General features: G+C 50.5%; 1 protein-coding gene across 1 annotated transcript; it reads right to left on the reverse strand.

Annotated features, from left to right (window-relative positions):
- Positions 1-17,423: 17,423 nt before the first annotated feature.
- Positions 17,424-19,083, reverse strand: EI90DRAFT_3056627 (uncharacterized protein; the record flags this gene model as incomplete). Its single annotated transcript, XM_039060240.1, has 5 exons — positions 17,424-17,824; positions 17,897-17,915; positions 17,949-18,016; positions 18,481-18,847; positions 18,887-19,083. Coding segments are annotated over 5 exons (1,047 nt in total), but the record flags the coding sequence as incomplete, so codon positions are not given.
- Between the last annotated feature and the right edge of the window lie 1,620 nt (positions 19,084-20,703).

Here is a 20,703-nt window from a genome sequence, read left to right on the forward strand (position 1 = left end):
AGGAGGACACATAGTCCTTGACAAATGTGTGGACGCCCAGCCAGGTATACTCTCGGCGTAACAGATCCAAGGTTCGGTTCTGCCTGAAGTGGCCAGAGAGCGGGTGGTCATGCTTATACCTCAGGATGCGAAGCCGGAGGTCGTTGGCATTGGGGACGTAGATTTGGTTGTCTAGCCGTAATAGGCCATCTGCGTCTCGAGACCAATGGGAGTCCTCTGGGATCGGGCCGGTGAGGTAGTCGGTGATGGTGGGATCAGCGGGGAGGGCGGCTAGGATGTCTTTGTGGATGGTGTCGACGTCGACAAGGGAGCTCGCTCGTAGCATGGGTTCGGCGAGGTATGTAGCTCTTAGGGAGGATGCGAGCTGCTCCTGCATGAACACCGGTCGGAAGTTCTGAGGGTTTATGCGAGTGTAGTCCCTATCCCCCTCTTTGGGGTAGATGTCCCAGCGTCTAGTTAACGCATCTGGTTTCGTGCCAAGTCTTCCCGGGCGGAAACGGACAACCAAGTTAAATTGAGAGAGAAACTCAGACCAACGAGCCTGGCGGCGCGTTAGGAGCTTCGTGGTGCAGAAGTATTCCAAATTCTTGTGGTCAGTAACCACATCGACGGGGGTACCGGAGCCTTCCAAATAATGCCGCCACCCTCAGAATGCTTCATAGATCGCTAGAAGCTCCTTGTCATGGGTGTCGTAGTTGAGTTCCGGCGCCATCAACATCCTCGAACGAAAAGCGACAGGGCGTATCTCATCATCTGCACAGCGGATAGAGATAATGCCTGAAATCGCATAATCGGAGGCGTCGGTTTCGACTATGATCGGCGCATTGGGAACCCAATGGGTCAAAATGGGGGCGGAAGTGAAGGCATCCTTAAGTCATTGGAAAGCTGAACGACAATCGTCAGTAAATACCCAGGGGGCCCCCTTTCGGGTGAGCTGGGTCAGTGGTACCACAATATCGGAATACTTGTGGATGAATCGCCGATAGAAATTGGTGAATCCCAAGAAAGACTGAATGTCTTTTACCTTACGGGGATCGGGCCAATCTTGGATGGCCTTCACCTTCTCTGAGGACATGGCAAGTCCGCTAGGAGAAAGTACGTACCCGAGGTACTCCATAGTCTCGGTATGGAACTCACATTTCTTCGGGTTGGCAAATAGCCCATGCTGTCGAAGCCTTCAGAGGACTTCCCAGACATGCTCCTCATGAGAGGCTTCGTCCTCAGAGTACACTAGGATATCATCCAGGTATACGACAACACAGACATCTAAGAGGTCGGCAAAGATAGAGTTGACGAACCACTGAAACACCGCAGGTGCATTGGTGAGCCCGAATGGTGTCATACCGTGCATACCTGATCCCGACCCGACTCCCAGACCTCCTCCTTCCCCACCTCCGGAGTCATACCCTACAGCTGCCCGTTCCGATACTCACCTTCGGTCCTGGCAACATGCCTCCTTCTACCCCCCATGCCACCTCTACTCCTCCTTCCCTCTCCTCCCCTATCTCCGTCCGCTCCGATACTCACCTCGGACCGAACACCGCCCCTCTCGCCACCCTCCTACTACTCCTCCTCCTCCTACTCCGCTCCTCCTTCACAACACCGCCACCCTTCCATCACCCCCCTATGCCTCCCCCATCCGCTCCGATACTCACCTTCGGACCTGACTACTCTCCTTCCTGCCACTCCTTCTCTCTTACCTTTCTCCTCTCTCCTCTCTCTGGTACTCTTCCGCCGACCCCCCGCCAAGTTATGACCTTCCACCGCTGTTCCGTACTTCGTACTTGGGCACCGCTCGTATCTTTGCTCCGAGCCTCCGTCATAGTCCCTACCTCGGACTTTGACTCCACCTCGGTCTTAGTCCATTGCATTGGTGACCTCATACTATGTAAACACCATTGCCAATATTCCTCGGACTTTCAACCCCGCCTCTGTAACCTCCATAAGCTCCGCAACCTCCGAGCTTCGTGGATCGCCTTCGGCACTTTCGCTGCTTGTAATGTATCTTTCGCGTTTTCCCCTCATCCCTATTTGGACTGCTGCTTCTTCCCATTCTAGCCAGTTAGTCATCATCCCCACTTCTCCTCATCCTCCTGCCCCTCTGGGCCTCGCCCTCCCACCTCCTTTCGGACGTATCACAGGTCCTGCCTTATGACCTTCGGTACCGTTCCGCTTCTGTCTACCCTTTGTTCCCATTCGGACGTCTTCGTTCCGATTTGGATCCCCTTTGTCTCCTTGTGCTTTTGCCCCCTCCATTATATATATCGGCGCTTGTACATACTCGTTTGGGGCTCAGTCCGAAATCAACCTGAAATGCCCCCTAGAGACTTCCTGCTCGCCTACTGTGAAATTAAGGACCAAATGGACAAACAGCAATGGCACAGCACTCCGCTTGAGTCACTGAGGCCAAGGTCCCTCCACGCTAAGTCTCCGATTCCACTCCAGAGTCATCTGTTTCCGCCCGTTTCTAACAAATGGCATGACTGTCAGGGCACGCTGCCGCTGCCGCCACCTCCTTTTCCTTTTGTCTCATCCCCTCATTCTCTCTTCTTTCCTTCTTCTCTTTTTCTATCTTTATACAGACGACCTCTCTTTCTTTCCTACCCTTGTAGCACGGATGTGTCCGACGCTGAGCACCCCGTAGGGGCACCGCAACGCCGGATGCGCCGCACACTTCTACTTGTACTTCCCCTCCAACACTCGGGATCGACTGCGGAACCACCCGCGGTAACCCGGCTTCATCCGAGGGTGACGTGGCAACCCCACGTGACCCATTCACACATGTATATAAACTAAGCTGAAGCAGGACCGAAGAAGTAACCTTCTTCTCATTTCCCGCTTCAGGCAAGTACCCTAGTTTAGTCTGGCTTCCCACCCTAATAACAATACATTTCCCGCTTCAGCCTAAGAAGCCACACAGGGACGTAAGCCCGAGTAAGGGCTATCCACTATACGGTCTCACCGCCCTGCCGCCGTCTGGGCCGCTAGCGCCGAGCGTTACGCCGCTACCTCTGCCTTCCCCGAGCCGTCCCTGACAATGACTAGCCATTCATAGGAACCATAGCGGGTTCGGAACAAGGTCTTCCACTTGTCGCCTGCGGCGATGTGCACAAGGTGGTAGGCATGCTGCAGGTCGAGTTTTGTATAGACCTTCGCTCAGCTCGGGGCATCTAGCAGGTCTGCTATGCGAGGCAGCAGGTATCTATCTTTCTTTGTAATCCGATTGAGGCCCCTGAAATCCACACAAAGACGGAGCGATCCATCTTTCTTGCGGATGAAGAGCACCGGCACGGCGTGAGCCGATGAAGATGGCCTAATGAAGCCAGTTGCCAGGTGCTCGTCTAGGAATGCTTGAAGAGCCTCAAGTTCGGTCAGGGATAGGGAATACAGGGTTCCCAACGGGGGGTGCGCACCTTCCTCTAGCTCGATCTTCAGGTCGAACTCACGATGTGGTGCCAGAGTGTTAGCCTTGCTTTTGCTAAACACATCGGCAAATTTGTGATAGACCTTCAGGACGGCATCGAGGTTGGCAGGCTCGGACAAGGTGGATGAGCGCAGCTCGCTGTCAGGGACGGCTCGAGGAAGGCAGAGGTAGCGGCGTAATGCTTGGCGCTAGCGGCCCGGACGGCGGCAGGGTGGTGAGACCGTATAGTGGATAGCCCTTACTCAGGCTTACGTCCCTGTGTGGCTTCTTAGGCTGAAGCGGGAAATGTATTGTTATTAGGGTGGGAAGCCAGACTAAACTAGGGTACTTGCCTGAAGTGGGAAATGAGAAGAAGGTTACTTCTTCGGTCCTGCTTCGGCTTAGTTTATATACATGTGTGAATGGGTCATGTGGGGTTGCCATGTCACCCTCGGACGAAGCTGGGTTACCATGGGTGGTTCCGCGGTCGATCCCGAGTGTTGGAGGGGAAGTACAAGTAGAAGTGCGCGGCGCATCCGGCGTTGCGGTGCCCCTACAGGGTGCTCAGCATCGGACACATCTGTGCTACAAGGGTAGGAAAGAAAGAGAGGTCGTCTGTATAAAGATAGAAAAAGAGAAGAAGGAAAGAAGAGAGAATGAGGGGATGAGACAAAAGGAAAAGGAGGTGGCGGCGGCGGCGGCAGCGTGCCCTGACATCACCCCCCTCTTAAGCCGCTTCGCCTCGAAGTGGCTAGAGGGTTTCCTTGTTCTCTCCCGGGGGCATCTGGGTGTGCTTTGTAGAACTCCTCGATCCGGTTGCGCGCATTGGCCAGGTTGTCAAGGGGGAGCCATTCATTCTCGGAGTTTGGCCAGCCTGTGAACTTTACCAAATACCAGAGTTTCCTGCGGCGCCAGTGGGAGTCGAGGATCTTCTCAACTTCGTACTCTTCCCCCCGTCTATGATTTCGGGGCCTGGGCAAGGGTCGGCAGGTCGTTCGGCGATCTCGTCTGGGCGGTGGGGTCGGACATTTGTTACTGACACCACTGGGTGGACTCCTTTTTGCCGTGCCGTAAGTTGGAGCTTGACGGCAGCGGGGGATACAACCTTGAGGATTTTAAAGGGGCCCGTCCATTTGTGATCCAGCTTCTTGGTTGGGCGGTCCGTGGTGTAGTTTTGGGTGCTGAGCCAGACTTGGTCACCCTCTTTGTACTCAGGCGCCGCTTCCCGATTCCGGTCATAGTAGCGGGCCATCTCCTCTGCTGCATGCTCAAGCGCCGCTTTCGCCTCCTCTTGCATTTTCATCATCCTCGAGGTGAATGCATCTGCAGCTTCAACTTCTGACGTGCGCGTAGGTTCTGTCCCCATTCTGGGGTGCTGGCCGGTGTCGAGCTTGAAGGGGGTGCGGCGGGTGGATGCGTGGATGCGGTTGTTATGGGAGAACTCCGCTAGTGGGAGCCAGTCGGCCCAGTCGTCTTGGCGGTGGTTGACAAACACTCGGAGGTATGCTTCTATCTCTTGGTTTACCCGCTCTGTCTGTCCGTCTGTCTGTGGGTGGTAGGGCATCGAGGGGGTCAATTTGACCGCTAGCAGGGCTGCTAGTTCTTTGGAGAACTGGGAGACGAAGGCGCTCCCTCTGTCACTGAGAATTTCCTCGGGAAGGCCATGGTGCTTCCAGACATGTTCAAGGAAAAGTCGGGCGATCCCCGCCGAGTCCACCATCGTGACTGTGGGGATTGCGTGGATGCGCTTGGAGAGGCGGTCCACTACAACCAGGATGGCGTTGTAACCTTTTGACTCGGGGAGCTCTCCGATCATGTCTACGGAGATTACCTGCCAGCGGCAGGTGGGGATCTTGTTCGGCATGAGTTTCCCTACCTTCCGTGAAGGGAATGATTTGACCCGGTTGCAGGCGTCGCACCCCGCTACGTAGCGGCCCATGTACTCCGCCATCCGGGGCCACCAGTAGTCACGGGAGATGAGTTCCAGGGTTTTCCATCACCCTGGGTGCCCCGTCGCCCGCGCGTTATGGTGTAGCTGCACCAGGTCATGGCGGAGTTGCATGTCTTTCGGGACATACACCTTTCCTCGGTAGAGGACCAGTTCTCCATCTTTGCTCCATTCATCCGACCTGAGCGTCCCGTCTCCTAATTCCTTCAGTGCCTTCACCACTTTCTCGTCGCGGTCCTTCACCGCACATATCCTCTCCAGGATGGTCATCTCTTCTCCCTCCACTGTGACGGCTTCAGTCACACGGGTTTTGAACCACCCTGGCTGCAAGAGGGTCAAGCTTTCGTTGTCGTCCTTCCCTTTCGGGTGGTCGGCACGGCATGAGAGGGTGTCCGGTTTCCCCATGAGCTTCCCTGGGCGGTGGATGAGGGTGAAGTGGAAACAGGCTAGGAAAAGTGACCATCATGCTTGGCGGCGATTCAGCCGCTGCGCAGTGCGGAAATAGCCCAAGTTACGGTGGTCAGTGTAGATATCAACCTTTTCTTCCGCTCCTTCTACGAAGTGATGCCACTCCTCTAGCCCTCGGACTATCGTGAGCATTTCCTTATCGTAGATTTCATAGTTTCGTTCCACCTCAGTGAAGCTTTTGGACATGAAGGCTACGGGGTGGAATTCGCCATCGGCTTGGAGCTGGGACAGGACGGCACCGGTGGCAAAGTTGGAGGCGTTGCACTCAAGTTTGTAGCGGCCGCTGTCAGCGGGGAAGGTGAGGACGGGGGCAGAGGTGACAGCTTTCTTAAGAGCGTTGAAGGCGTTTTCTTCGCTCTCCCCCCATTCCCAGACCTTCGCCTTGCGGGTTAGCACATGGAGCGGGCGCGCTGTCTCGGAGAAGTCTTTGATGAAGCGGCGATAGAAGTTTACGAAGCCTAAGAAGGACTGCACTTCTTTCACCTTCGTCGGCGTCGGCCAGTCGAGAACTCCTTGGACTTTCACCGGGTCCATGGCCATGTTGCCTTCGGAGATGACAAGTCCAAGGTACTCGATGCAGCGTCGCTCGAACTTGCACTTCTCAGGTTTGAGGAAGAGTTTCCTCTTCCGCAGTGTTCCCAGCACTTCCCGCACGACCTTCCGGTGTTCCTCTAGGGTGGATGTGAAGATTAAGATGTCGTCCATATAACAGATGACGACTTCTCGGTCAATGAAATCCCGAAGAATGTCGTTCATCATGGTTTGGAAGGTCGCTGGGGAATTACACAGTCCAAAGAACATTACCATGGGTTCAAACAGGCCCCAGTTGGTCGCAAACGCTGCCTTCCACTCATCGCTGTCTTTGATCCGCACGTTGTTAAACCCCCAGCGCAGGTCTAGCGCCAAGAAATACTTCGCATTTCGAAGGCGCACAAGGACGTCGGAGATGAGTGGGAGGGGGTACGAGTTCTTGACTGTTATCTTGTTGAGCTTTCAGTAGTCCTGAACCAGGCGCAGGGATCCGTCCTTCTTCTTGACGAAGAATACGGGGGCGCCCATCGGCGACTTCGATGGGCGTATGCGCCCGTTCCGCAGGTTCTCGCACAGGAAGTTGTCTAGTTCTTTCTGTTCTGGCCGGGATAGGGGGAACGTCTTGCCTCTGGGTAGCTTGGCGTCGGGGGTTAGGTCAATGGCGTGGTCCCAGGGTTTTTGTGGGGGCAGCACGTCGAAGGCTTCTTTTGAGAACACATCCTGGAAGTCCCTGTAGTGCTCGGGTACTAGCTCTTCCAGTGTCAGCGGCTTCGCCTCTGTGTCTTGGGCTTCCTCCGCCAGGCGTTGGGACGGCGTTGTGGTCGCTTTTAGGTCGTGTCCCCACCCCGGTGGGATTATGGCGGTGTAGATTCCGTCGCTGGGTTCCACTTCGAGGGCTTGCCTGACATCTGCTCGCGGCGATTGGCAGGATGAGGGGCAGCGGGACATGACGACCTTCTGCTGTGCCCAGTCGACCTCTGGGTTGTGGTGTAACAACCATGAGTGCCCAATGATGAGGGACTGCTGCCCTAAGTTCGCTACGGCGAAGCGGGTGCACTCCGTATGTTGGCCAAATGTCAACAAGGCCTCCAGTTCCTCTGTGATGGCTCCGTTCTTGTTAGGCGTCCCGTCCACGTTGCGAACTGGGATGGGTTGGGGGAGCAGGGTCGTCTTGAGCCCGTGCTTCCGGATGAAGTCTGGGTTCACAAAGTTCCCGGTCGCGCCGGAGTCTAGCAGCGCTGTTATGGAAATGGGAATTTCCCATTTTAGACTCTTATGGGTTCTGTATCACATGATTTGTATAGTAATTAAGTTTACTGAATCATTAATCAACAAAAACCCGCTGCCACACTACCTGTTCAACAACATGTTAAACCATCTGTGAAACCACCTGTAAACCCCTATGTCCAACCCCCTTCCCTATTCCTGCACCAGAACGGACGGAAATGGGCGCTTCCGGCCCCATTTTTGTAACAAGCGCTGACACGGCGACTGCAGCGAGGGACGGTAGGGCGGTGTAGGAGAAATAACGGCCACACTATGAAAACCCATTATGGAAATATGCCAGATAAATCACAAAAACCTCATACGACAAGTAGATATGAGAACATAGAAGGACCTGAATTTTAACGAATTTTACGAATTTTTACGAATTATTACGACTATACACAATAAATCGAAAGAAAGAAAAATAACAAAAATACTTCAAGCTTACCATCAACGAGACGGAATTCTCGGGGGAATTTATAGCAAATATTAAACCAAGAATTAGGACAATCGACCAAGATTTGACTATAAAGATAATCAGAGAACCTCCACGGAAACTACTTTCCCACGTCCGCACACGTAGCAAGGATGGAAGTACCACGGAACAAAGATTCCTCAGGAACTAATGCAAAAGTCAAAGTCGTGTTTATAATAGGAAATGTAGATGTCACCCAAACGGAACCAATGAGAGTAATTACAGGGGAAACTACCCATAAACGACGGAGATATGACTAAAACTCCTGCAAAACGAGGACAATGTCTAAAAAGCAAGCGCGAAGATTAACTAGTAACGACCGAGACAAGCTTGATAGCCCATTAGAAAGGAAAGGATCTACTCTTAATCCTCCCAAATTTTCATAATAAAAGGATCATGCGTTAATGAGAAATCCAATAACGGGAATAGCGACATCAAAAGTCCGAGCTCAGGGACAAGACGATGATTGCGTAGGATCCATAATTAAAACATACAACGAAAGTTACACGGAAATTATGAAAAATAGGAAACTATAGTTATGCAAATTCTCAGCCCAAACGGTCCAGCCGTTGTGAAGTTATACCCATGACGGGAATATAGGAATCCGCATCATGTGTAATGACACGTGAGGGTGGCGATGCGCAGGGAACCGGCCGTCGGAACCGAGATCCGCACTTCGGCAGATCGCGAAGACCAATTTCCGTCCAAATAAGGAAGAGCCCGGTCAAACAAAGCACGAAAAGTGCAAAACAACCTTAGATCATGAGGGAAAAATCTGAAATAAATCACAGAAGCCCATATGAAAGAAATAAACACCCGCGCATATCATAAATCCCGAACAACTAAACGAAAATGGCTCCCGCATACGAACAACTATGGGAATGATGCACGTGATTACCGAATGTGCGCGCGAAACTTTGCTAACTCAACGAATACAGGGAAATAGGACACAACCTTAGTACCATTGGAAAGGTGGGAATAAATGAAAATTTATGATACCAAGAACGTGAGAAAACATCCAGAAATGAATGAGATACAAGGACATGAAGTTAGAAACCTGAAAACACGTGGGAAGACAGCTTCAAGAGGTCTAGAGCCCTAAATAAAATACATAAAAATATGATATCTTCGAGGAAGACCTACTATAACAACGAACAATACATATGGAGGATTAGGATGTGATAATACAAAGGGGAATCAGGGAATATGAACGAAATTCACGAAAACTACTAAACTACGATGGACCATGGCGGGAATTTTAGGGAACGATGTTCTAATGAAGTAGAGAGCTATAACACATTCGTTTGAGTAATTCTTGATTACTAGCAACTTTTTCTTTCAGTTTTAAACCTGAATAATTCACTCATTTATCATTTCAGTCTCATTTTAACTAAATGTCACTAAATAAAATTGGAATAAATCAGCTGAAGGTCTCAGCACAGTCGCACGCATAGTAATGCGAGGTTTGAATTCAGTATGACCGAGTCATAGCGAACTTAATGGGAAATATGGGGAATTTGAAATAGGGAACTGCGGCAAATGCGGCGCAGACAAATTCTAATTAACCATTAAAATAGCTTAGGCGAGGAAGGACAATAAGGATTCCAGGCGCAGTCTGACCGCAGTAGAGCCGCAGTTCAGCGCAGCAAAGCGCAGTGGAACTATAGCGTGAAAATTTCACTTTTTATTCAGTTTGAGAAAAATACACTGTAAATAAATCCTGTAAATAGAAGGTAGAGCGTGAAAAAGGAAGGCGACCCAAGGAGTATAAAAGGGAGACCCTTTCTGCGACTTTTCGCCCCCCCTTAGAGAAGTAAGAAAATAGAGTATTATTTTTCTCAAGCATTTCTGGTTGTCACTCCAGTGCGAAAAAGTGATATACAGTTAAGATTGCCACTGTAGTAAAAGGCAGCAATTAAGGAGAGAAATATTAAGTAGATATTTCAACAGGAGAGCTGGTTAACACTCCAGATTTCAAAGTGTAAACACAAAACAGTTATTTTGCTACTGTTAAAACAAGCAATAAAATAAGACAAAAATAGAACAAACTCAAGGGACACTCCAGACACCATCCAAATTCATTAACTGAATAGAATCTTTGAAACTTCACCAAGTAGAAGATTAAATTCAAGTTTAAATCCAAATTAAACAACGCTACACAGAATTACACCTAGACAAATTAATAAATTTCAATAAAGAAACAGCTCCGCAGGGCTCGGTTTATCTGTAAGTCAATTCCCAGGAACTTTAAAACTAACCCATAAAAATAGAATTAGCCAAAACACTCGGATTGGTACTATATTTACAATAAACAACACTAGTACACTTCCCCATCCTAACTAAAGAACCAGGGAACAGCTTGGTGGTGGTCTCGTTTGAACCTCCCAACTGACCTTCCTTCGTTCTCTCCTTCAGCGGTCACCTTCACCTTCATATTGAGGGAGCGGGGGGATTGCTTGGCAAGCACGTAGATGGCAGGTGGGGAGACAGCTACCTCAGAGGGCAGGCTAGCGGCTTTGGTGCTCTTTCTGGTCGAGGGTGCGATTTTCCTCTGTTTCTTAGCAATCACCTGGTGGAATTTGGACAGCGGCGCAGACTCGCGTGTATCTCTGTATTTACACTGGGTATCATTGCTCGCAGGCGGCCGGGATGCATCCCTCACCGGTCACCTTCTTGAAAATCCACAGAGGGGTTCCCTTCCTCCCTCTCCTCCTCGTTCCCCTCAGGTATCCCCATCAGTTGGCTCTTCAGCCCTTCTGCAAGTGCTCGAAGGTCTTCCAGGTGCATGCGGCGCACTCGGCGGACCTTTGGGAGGGGGCAGTCTCGTGCGAAGTGCCCAGGGGCATTGCAGTTGTGTGTCAGGGCCCGGCCTCGGACTCGGAGGCTCCCTGACCTCAACCCCCATCTGGCCTGTCCTCACACTATGCGGGGCATGAGATGTATAGTAAAAGGAAGGATAATATATACACTTGCCTATGCGGGGCATGAGATGAGAAGAAGGGTAAAGGTCTCATCTCCCCGCATGGTTGCTATATAAAGGAATGGGTCACATGCCCACAACTATACAGCTCCTAGAGTTGTGTAGTGTGACCCGGAGGGAACATCCAGGTGGCAGTGCCCAGTAAGCGTGGGAACGTTCTGGGCGAGTTGCTCGCCCAGAACTGTGGCTGTGACCCGTGGGAACATTCTGGGCGAGCTGCTCGCTCAGAAAGTTCCCACGCTATCCCGTGCGCGCACATGTACACAACACACAAAGGCAACAACAAGGCAACAGTCAAAGAATAAAAGGGGGTAAAGTAGGTGGGGAGTCTGGGGCACCCTAAGGCAGGGTGCTGAACCCTGACATTGTGGCATAGCCCCCGTCGTTGGTCTGCCCTTGAGCGGTCGAGGTCCATCAGCTGAGGCAGCGGGGCTGTAGTCGTGGGGGTGGTAGGGGCCGTGGCAGGTCGTGGCGATGGCCCTGGTGGCGGGCGCGGGAGGGTCTGAGAGGGTGACGGCGGCGGTCTGGCGGGGGGAGGGACGACTTGAACAGGGGGAGTCGGGGTTGAGTCGCCTGGAAGCGCCGCCATTGGTTGTCGAGGAGGGTAGCCTCTCGTTTCCATTCTGCCCAGGTTCCTGGCATGGGGTGCAGACGGTAGATGCTCTCACATAGCCGGGCATTGATCGCTTGTTCGAAGCGGTCTACCAGCCCTATGTCACCCAGCCGCGAAGTGGGGCCGTGGATTTCGAACTCCTGGATGATTTTATCCACGGAGTCAGTGCCTTGCCATAAAGCGGCAAGCTTCTGCCGGGCGGTGGCTTCCCGGTTGGGGTCTTGAAACATGGCGTCCAGCTCTGCCATGAACTCGTCCATGGTGGTCGCGGGGGATCCCGCCGTCAACAGTGTGATCGTGCGCTGTGTTGCCCATGCTCCTGCAGCTCCTCCTTTCATGTATGACAGGATGAAAAGGATTTGGGATAGGGTGTCGGGGAACTCCGTGGCGTGGACATGGAAGTAGATTCCACATTCCGCTTTGAAGCAGTCGAGGTCCTCGCTCGCTCCGGCAAAGGCGGTGGGGGGGCAACCTTGGGTGCTTTGGGCTTAAGCGTAGGTGTGGGTGCAGGCGCAGGCGGAGCCGGTGGGTTCTGGACGTGGCTTTCAAGGATGGCCTGCAGTTCCTGGAACCTAGTCAGCAGGTCCTGGTACTGCTCTTCGGTCACCATGCTGGAGGAGGTGGGGGAGATTAGGTTGAAACCTTCTTCTGCTGTCAGGGACGGCTCGGGAAGGCAGAGGTAGTGGCGTAACGCTCGGCACTAGCGGCCCAGACGGCGGCGGGGCAGTGAGACCGTATAGTGGATAGCCCTTACTCGGGCTTACATCCCTGTGTGGCTTCTTAGGCTGAAGTGGGAAATGTATTGTTATTAGGGTGGGAAGCCAGACTAAACTAGGGTACTTGCCTGAAGCGGGAAATGAGAAGAAGGTTACTTCTTCGGTCCTGCTTCAGCTTAGTTTATATACATGTGTGAATGGGTCACGTGGGGTTGCCACGTCACCCTTGGATGAAGCCGGGTTACCACGGGTGGTTCCGCGGTCGATCCCGAGTGTTGGAGGGGAAGTACAAGTAGAAGTGCGTGGCGCATCCGGCATTGCGGTGCCCCTACGGGGTGCTCAGCGTCGGACACATCCGTGCTACAAGGGTAGGAAAGAAAGAGAGGTCGTCTGTATAAAGATAGAAAAAGAGAAGAAGGAAAGAAGAGAGAATGAGGGGATGAGACAAAAGGAAAAGGAGGTGGCAGCAGCGGCGGCGGCGGCAGCGTGCCCTGACACTCGCTCGCTTGGGACGGGATGCTCAGGCTGAAGGTAACAGAACCTTCAAGTTGGGCAGCGTGGACAAATGCCGCAGGGCTGACTAACTCGATCAGGGGGGCCTGGCAGATGGGATTACTCGGTGTGTCTTTGGATACGGGAACCGATGTGTCCGCTGGAGGAACAGCATTCGGCAATGGTTCAGGAGAGCTCTGGGGGATTGGACTGGATTGTTCAGATGTCTGGAAAGTTAAACTGCTCTTTACCCAGTCAATCAACGGATTGTATCGGGCGAGCCAGTTATGTCCAAGGACAATAGCACAAGAGCCATCCAATGGGGTGACAAAGAATGTCATCGGGGTAACATCACCGGTAATAAAACGGACGGGGAGATCGACGGCGCGGGTTATCACATTGTTTGTGGTGCCATCGAATAAGCGGAGCTGCATAGGGGTTACAGTATAGGTCGGGATCTTTATTTTATTAATCAATTCTGTATCAATAAAACAGTCAGAGGAACCAGAATCTATGAGGGCAGAGAAAACAATGGAGGGATCACATTTGTCTTGAGAAAGTAGACCATCAGGAGAGAACATATCCGAATGGGAGACAGAAGTCCTGGAAGTGGAAAACAAAGGAAAGCCGGGGGCATTCCCCCTTGAACTAGGAAATCGACCGTCAATGGAACAAAAAGAAACCGGGACAGAGAAAGAATTGGGGCTGGAGAGGGCAGACACGTTTAAGTGCACCTCCCTCTGTGCACAAACCGGTTGACCACAACCATCCGATCGTGCGTGGTCCGGATGGTTGCCGGCTAATTTTTTGGGTCAGACGACGAGTCTGACTCCGGTTCAGGCGTTGCCACCTTGGCTGCCCTAGCTTTGGAAGTGCTAGAGCCAGCCTTGTAGCAATCCTTAGCTACATGACTGTCAGGGGACGGACCCCGGGTCCCCATGACCCCTCTCTCTATAGCCCACAGCCCTGTGTGTGAACAGCCTATCCTAAGGCACAACCTACTGTGGGTAAGAAAGTGAGAAGAAGGTTAACTTCTCACTTTCCCACAGTGGCCCAATATGGCGAAAACTTCCGGGGATACCCGGAAGTCACATGAAGAGTGGGAGCTGGGCCCGGAGCATGCGGTGTGCGGAGCATGCGGGGCAGGGCACACATGCGGGTCCAGGTCTGGGGCTAGTCAGGGTGTGTGCCCTGACAATGACCGGCCTTTCTGCAGAACATACAAAGCTTATTATCGAAGCGGCGTTGGTGTTCTTCCTTCGTGAGCCTGCCATTTTTGTCGAGTTTTGCGGCGAGGTCGGGTTTTGGTTTGCCGTTGGACTCCTTGTCCTTCGGCGTTTTGTTACTAGGGTTAGGTGGGGGGTCGGAAGGGCGTTGGTGTTTTGCGGGAGAGGATTTATGCGGCGATTTGTCGTTAGCGTCGTGAACGGGCTTGTTGCACCGCTTGGTCTGAACCTTACGATCCCAGTAGCGGCCGTCGATATCTTCGGCTAGGTCTTGTAAGTCATATAATGATGTGGGCTTACCGAAACGAGTGATCTCATCCTTAATTTGATTGGGTAATCCGCGATAGAACATGGCGCGGAGTGCCCCTTTGCCGAAATTATCCAATTTACCTGCATAGCGGTTGAATTCGATCACGTATTTACCAACTCACTGCCCATCCTTCATCATGAGGTTGAATAACAACTCTTCGGCCTCGCCGATAGGGTCGTGCGGGCTGAAGTTGCGCTCCAACTCGTGCACAAACCTTTCCCAGTCGTTCATCCAACGTGGTTCTCGACCTAGGAGATGACTGCAGAGGAGGTCGGGCTCGAATAAGTCGAGGGCCGGCCCTTTTAGGTATGACACTGCATACAACACCTTGTCGGATTCGTCGGGGAAGGTGTAGGCTCGAGTTTTGAAATTTACTTCGCATTGAACGAAGAATGTGCAGAGTTTTTTAGGGTCTGATCCATCGAACTGGTCGGGTTCGCAGACTTTTTTACGGGGCTCAAATTGTCTCTCCTCTGTCCTACCTCTTTCAAATGGCGTACTAGAGCTGTAGTCTCTATAAGGCATCGTAGAAGGTCCTGCTGCAGCGTTCCTGACCTGCGAGCGAGTCGTACGTCGTGACATTGTAAGGGCATCAAGAGTGATAGGTAGTTCAAAATACTGTCAGAACCGTGCAAATCTTCGCCGATGGTAGCCGTAGGCGACCGAACGCTGCCCGCTAGTGGTACAGGCGTCCTACACACGACCGAGCTTTAGCGAGGGATAAACCCCACCAATCTTGAGGCCGAGGCTACTTAGGCGAGTGAGCCGGGACTTTGGCTTCAACGACTCGAGGAAGAGCGTTGCGCCTCGTTCTCGACGCGGTCCCGATACTTCAGAAGGTCGGAGATCTTACGGGGAACAGAGGTAAGCTTAGGGGTGAATTTCTAGTTGATTTCAAACTACAGTACAAGCATTAGTTACAAGCTGTATATAAGCGCTAGGGAACTGAATAGGGAATAAGTCGCCAGATCTCGTGGAGATTGTGGGCAGAGAAAAGAAGGAGCAAAACAAACAAGAAGCATGTGTTCAAGACAGCGAAGGTCAAACGTGACCTTCACCACGAGATAACAAGGTGTGGTGAAACATGGGACAACAGGCCGCGGTGCTCTGCACTGCTAGGTCATTCAACGACAATTAGGAGAGGGGTTGTGGAGAGGTGGCAGGAAGGGGTTAGATGGTGACGGGTGGCGAGCAGAGTGTGTGGGGAGTGTTCGGGCGTGGGAGAAGGTCTGGGAGGAGGTTGTCTGACCCCGGGGAACGCCGGGTCGTGACAGGAAGTAGGGTCCAATGAGAAAGGCAGGAAGATTCTTGTATGTGATAGCTTCATCAGCACAAGAATCAATGCAGCGAACAAGAGAAAATCCATCCATAATGCCACCCAGAAAAGAAAACACATAAATTTTGAGAATGGTGTAATGGAACACAAGATTTTCAGTTCAATTATTATTTTCAAATTCTCTGGCCAGGCACTTCTGTTGTCATGCTGTTCCTGGCTCCTGGTTGGCTGTCATGCTAAATTCAGGCCTGCCAGTTGAATGTCCAACATAAAATTTTGTCACAGTCCAAAACCATCCAGTTGTTGGTCATGTGCATACAGTACTTGTGTGCAATGGGCAACTTGGAACGATAGAATAGCATGGCGATGACCCCAACAAACATTGAAGCCTCTTGAATTGTTGAGCGACCCGGTATTTAAGTACAACCAACAATACACACTGGTGGAGAAGGGGGATGGTGGTGGGTAATGCAGAAATATGGATGCAAGCAAGGGTCAAGCAAGAACAAAGAGAAGTTCCAAACAGATAGGAAAAAACCAAAATGTGAAAAAGACAGGCTAGTACCGAAGTCATAAATATATGGGATCCTGTTGGAGGAACCATGTGCTATGGGAGGCCGGACGAGTTTTCGTACAGCCACATTCCCACATCCGGGTGAGGAACTCGCCCGGACAGCCACATTCCCGCAGTAGCGTGACTACTTAGTCACAACACCTTTTCTCTTTTATATTATTTCGGACTAATCCGTGCCAGGCCACGGACATATTCATTCATTTGAATTCATTTCCTTTTCCCTCAGTTCTTCACACATATTGGCTGAGACTGAGGTTAGTTAGTTACATTCCCTCATTGCTTTATCATTGTAACTTATATTATGTATATTACCTCTAGTCATTACTCATAGGTAATATATCTAGTTCTTCACGCATATTGGCTGAGACTGAGTCATTACTCATAGTCCAGCTCCGGGATCACAAGTGTCGCTCATCAACAGATCCTACCCACCAAAGGTAACTGAAGGTCACAACACCTTCACCCTTAGTAAGACCGAATACTTACATTCAGAAATTGAGTAATCAAACTATTGATGAAGAATAAGAGTCAGAAAAAATGAAGTAAGAAAGAGATAAAAAGAAGGTGGATGCCAAAGGATGGCCCAATGTGTTCACCCGGTGCAAAGGCTAAAAGGAATGCATGTTGGTAGGTGTGAGAATGGCAGAGATGCTGAGGCACAATGGTAGGTGTGAAGGCACAAGGGCCGATGGCATTAAAGCCAAAGGCATAGAGGCTGTCAGGGCAATAGCCCCGAACCCCGAGTCTGATGTAACAACAGTGTACATAGAGTCATGTGGCTAAGCGGCAACTTCCGGTTACCACTTAACATCATTGTATCACTTACGGTCTGGTGACCCCCTGAGACCTCACAGATGCCAAAGGCATGGAGGCCAAAGCATCCAAAGGATGCAAAAAAAAACACATACAGTCATTCATGTGCCAATGGCACACCTTTTGTAATTTCGACACTATAATTTGAGATCTGCCCTCCAAAAAAAAAAATCCCAATAGTAGCCAGACTTATAATGTACCTACTGTCCAAAATTGGATGAAAAAGAATGAGAAATGAAGGAGAATAAATGCAGGTGAGCAAATGGGCCTTTCATGGCTTAATGGTTCAGTGTGACATAGTGTGACCTTGAATTTCCCACACCAGATCGATCCCCGTTCACTGCTCATCGGCGTCGCAGATGGGTTCCTCCACTCCTTTTCCACACTCTTTCACTGTATCCGATGGCGAAATTACCAACTGAGGATAATTTTCTGCCATCCAGTCTTTTTTTGTGACCGCTTTTGGCTTTTTTGGCACCTTCTGTTTCAGCGCTTGCAGCTGTTCCTTCTGCACTTTCCATGCTGCCTCACCGGCTTTCTGGTGTCTCTGAAATTCCTCCCAGCCCTTCTGCACCTCCTTCTTTGCCTTCTCCACCGCATCCTCCATTTCCCTCTTCTTGGCTCGATCACTCTGCTGCTGAATAAATCCCTCATGTGTCACCACATGCCCAAACACACCTTTGATCCGACCACCTTCCTCCTTGTTTTTCTCTCCCTCCTCACGGGAAAGAAGCTGAGTCCGAGCCTTTGATATGTACATCCCAGAAAGTGCTAACTGTGCATTTGTTGCATCTATGGCATCAACAGCGCTTGTCACATAATCCCTTGCATTTCGAAATGCAGCTCATGTCTTGCACAATTCAGCAATCAGCTCTTCACGAGTTTTCTTCTCATATTCCGTGTCTGTCAGGGCCCGGCCCTCGTTCTGTGACGGGCCTAAGGGGATCCTCTGAGTCGCTGGGGTATCTAGTCCCAGTCCGAGATCTTCAAACTCACTGAGGGGGCTAGCCCCAGCCTTCACAGGAAATGAGTTGCTGCGCATTTAGGGAGAAGGTAGTTACACTTGCCTTCACAGGAAATGAGTTGAGAAGAAGGGTAACCTTCTCAACCTCCTGTGAAGCCGCTACAAATGGGAGTTGGGAACTATACAGTTTTCGGCTCTTTGCCGACTTTCCATAATTGGCACCCCCCCGTGGGAAGATTCTGGGCGAGCTGCTCGCCCAGAAAGTTCCCACGGTCATGGCTGTGATGGTTTCTGGGTGAGTAGCTCGCCCAGAACGTTCCCACGGGTCTGCATGCATGCGGGATTGTGGAACAGTGAAGGGAAAAATAGGAGAAAATGGGGGAAGGGTACCTGAGGGTGTGTGGGGTCAGGGGCTGTGCCCTGACAGTGTCCTCAGCAAGGCCCCATTGGATGTTTCGGAGGCTTCTGCCATCACCATATACCCGCTCTGGGAGTTTAAATGTCGAAGAAAGTGGTTCAGTTGAGACGATGAAATTAGACGATGATGACAATGACATGATGCATTCTAGATCATCCAGCACGCGCTTCTTTGCTTGAGAATGTGCCATTGGTGACCCCAGGCAGCACGATGATTGGAGATCTGATTGCTGCCGATGTGTCACACACATCAATGGGTTGATTATTGGCTGATCGTCCCCATCATCATTGTCATTCTCATCACTTCCACCGTTCTGACCATCAAGGTACATCCGAGGGTTCTGGGAGTCATCAAGTGGGGAAGGTGTGTTGTCTCTATGATACTTTTGAGCCATAAGTTGACCGTGGAAATACATCATCCGTTTAACAGGGGATGTAACAGGTAAGGGGAGATCAGCATGAGTGGAATGTTCAATACTTGGGGCAAGCTGACATGGATGGATTACTGTGGGATCAAATGGGTAGACCCCAGTTACATGGAAACTGGTCATAATGTGTGCTTCAGTGATTGAGTCCAACCAGGCAGAGCCGAAGACAGACAAGAAGGATGTCTTATTTAGCTTCCTCAGTGTGTTCTCCCGATTATACTTATCGCAATAATTTGTAAAGCTTCTCTTGAAGAGAGAAAAAATCACGACATCAAGCCCTTGAAGCACATGAGTTGTATGAGAAGGGTAACAAAGTACGACGATCTTGTGGTCATGCGCGTAAGAGATGAAGTCAAGACTGTAATGAGAATTGTGTCCATCAACAACCAGAAGGCGATGGTGGCCCCCTGCCTTCTCCTTGGTACATTCATTGAATGTTTGAAGCCAATCAAATCCAATCTCATGGTCTGTCCAGCCTTTGTCTGAGACTGTGACCCTGCCCAAGAGTGAGTGTAGGCTGGGGTATAAGCATGAAGACTCATGTGCATTTTATTGGGTTGTTCCTTAACCATTTTGAGTTAATATTTTGTCCTTTGAAAATTACGACACATCAGCAAAAGTCCGTTATGCTCCGGAGCATCAAGAGTGGCTGGAGCATGTGGGAGACAAAACAGCAGATTGGGCACTCCTGGAGCCAATAGTGTTCTCCTGGGAGGGGGTTCAGGAGCAGCTGGGAGTGGTGAGGAGTATGTAATGTGCCAGGAGCAGTGGGAGGAAAATTTTGGTCTCTAAAAAGTTGAAAAAAAAAATTTAGGGAAAAATCAAAAAAAATTCAGGAACTATATGCCTTTAAAGTGCTTTCAGGACATATAATTATTTGCAAAATTGAGGAAGAAATGATGGAGAAAAATGGAAAATACTTTCGGAGACCCGAGAAATAATGAGAACTGAATTGATGGGAAAGTCTGAAAATTGAATAGGAAAGTGAGGGGAAGCCTTGTAAGCATTGTTATTTTCTGCTGTTCTGATTTTTCCTGATTGTTCTTGGTCTCACTCCCAGCTGCTCCTGGACCCTCCCAGGAGCTTTCAGGAGCTTCCTGGAGTATTGAGGAGCAGCTGGGAATGAGACCAAGAAGAATTGGGAAAAATCAGAACAGCAGAAAATAACAATGCTACAAGGCTTCCCCTCACTTTCCTATTCAATTTTCAGACTTTCCCATCAATTCAGTTCTTGGGTCTCCAAAAGTATTTTCCATTAGCTGCTCCTGGACCCTCCCAGGAGCTTCCAGGAGTATCCAGGAGTATCCAGTAGCAGCTGGGAGTGAGACCAAGAACAATCAGGAAAAATTAGAACAGCAGAAAATAACAATGCTACAAGGCTTCCCCTCACTTCCCTATTCAATTTTCAGACTTTCCCATCAATTCAGTTCTCATTATTTCTCGGGTCTCCGAAAGTATTTTCCATTTTTCTCCATCATTTCTTCCTTGATTTTGCAAATAATTATATATCCTGAAAGCACTTCAAAGGCACTACAGTTCCTGATTTTTTTTTTTGATTTTTTCCCTAATTATTTTTTTCAACTTTTTAGAAGTCCCTATTTTTCAAAATTTCCTCATTTCCCTCTATATCCCCCCCTCATTCCCCCCTCATTCCCCCCCTCATTCTCCCCTCATTCTCCCCCTCATTTCCCCCTCATTTCCCCCCCTCATTCTCCCCCATTTCCCCCTCCCCCATATTCTGCCAGCCCGAAAGTGATTAAGTTGCCAGATTAATCATATATCAGGCCATAAATTTTGATTGTG

This window comes from Cantharellus anzutake, assembly GCF_015039405.1.
Source record: "Cantharellus anzutake strain C23 chromosome Unknown EI90scaffold_21, whole genome shotgun sequence".
NCBI classification, from domain to species: Eukaryota; Fungi; Basidiomycota; class Agaricomycetes; order Cantharellales; family Hydnaceae; genus Cantharellus; species Cantharellus anzutake.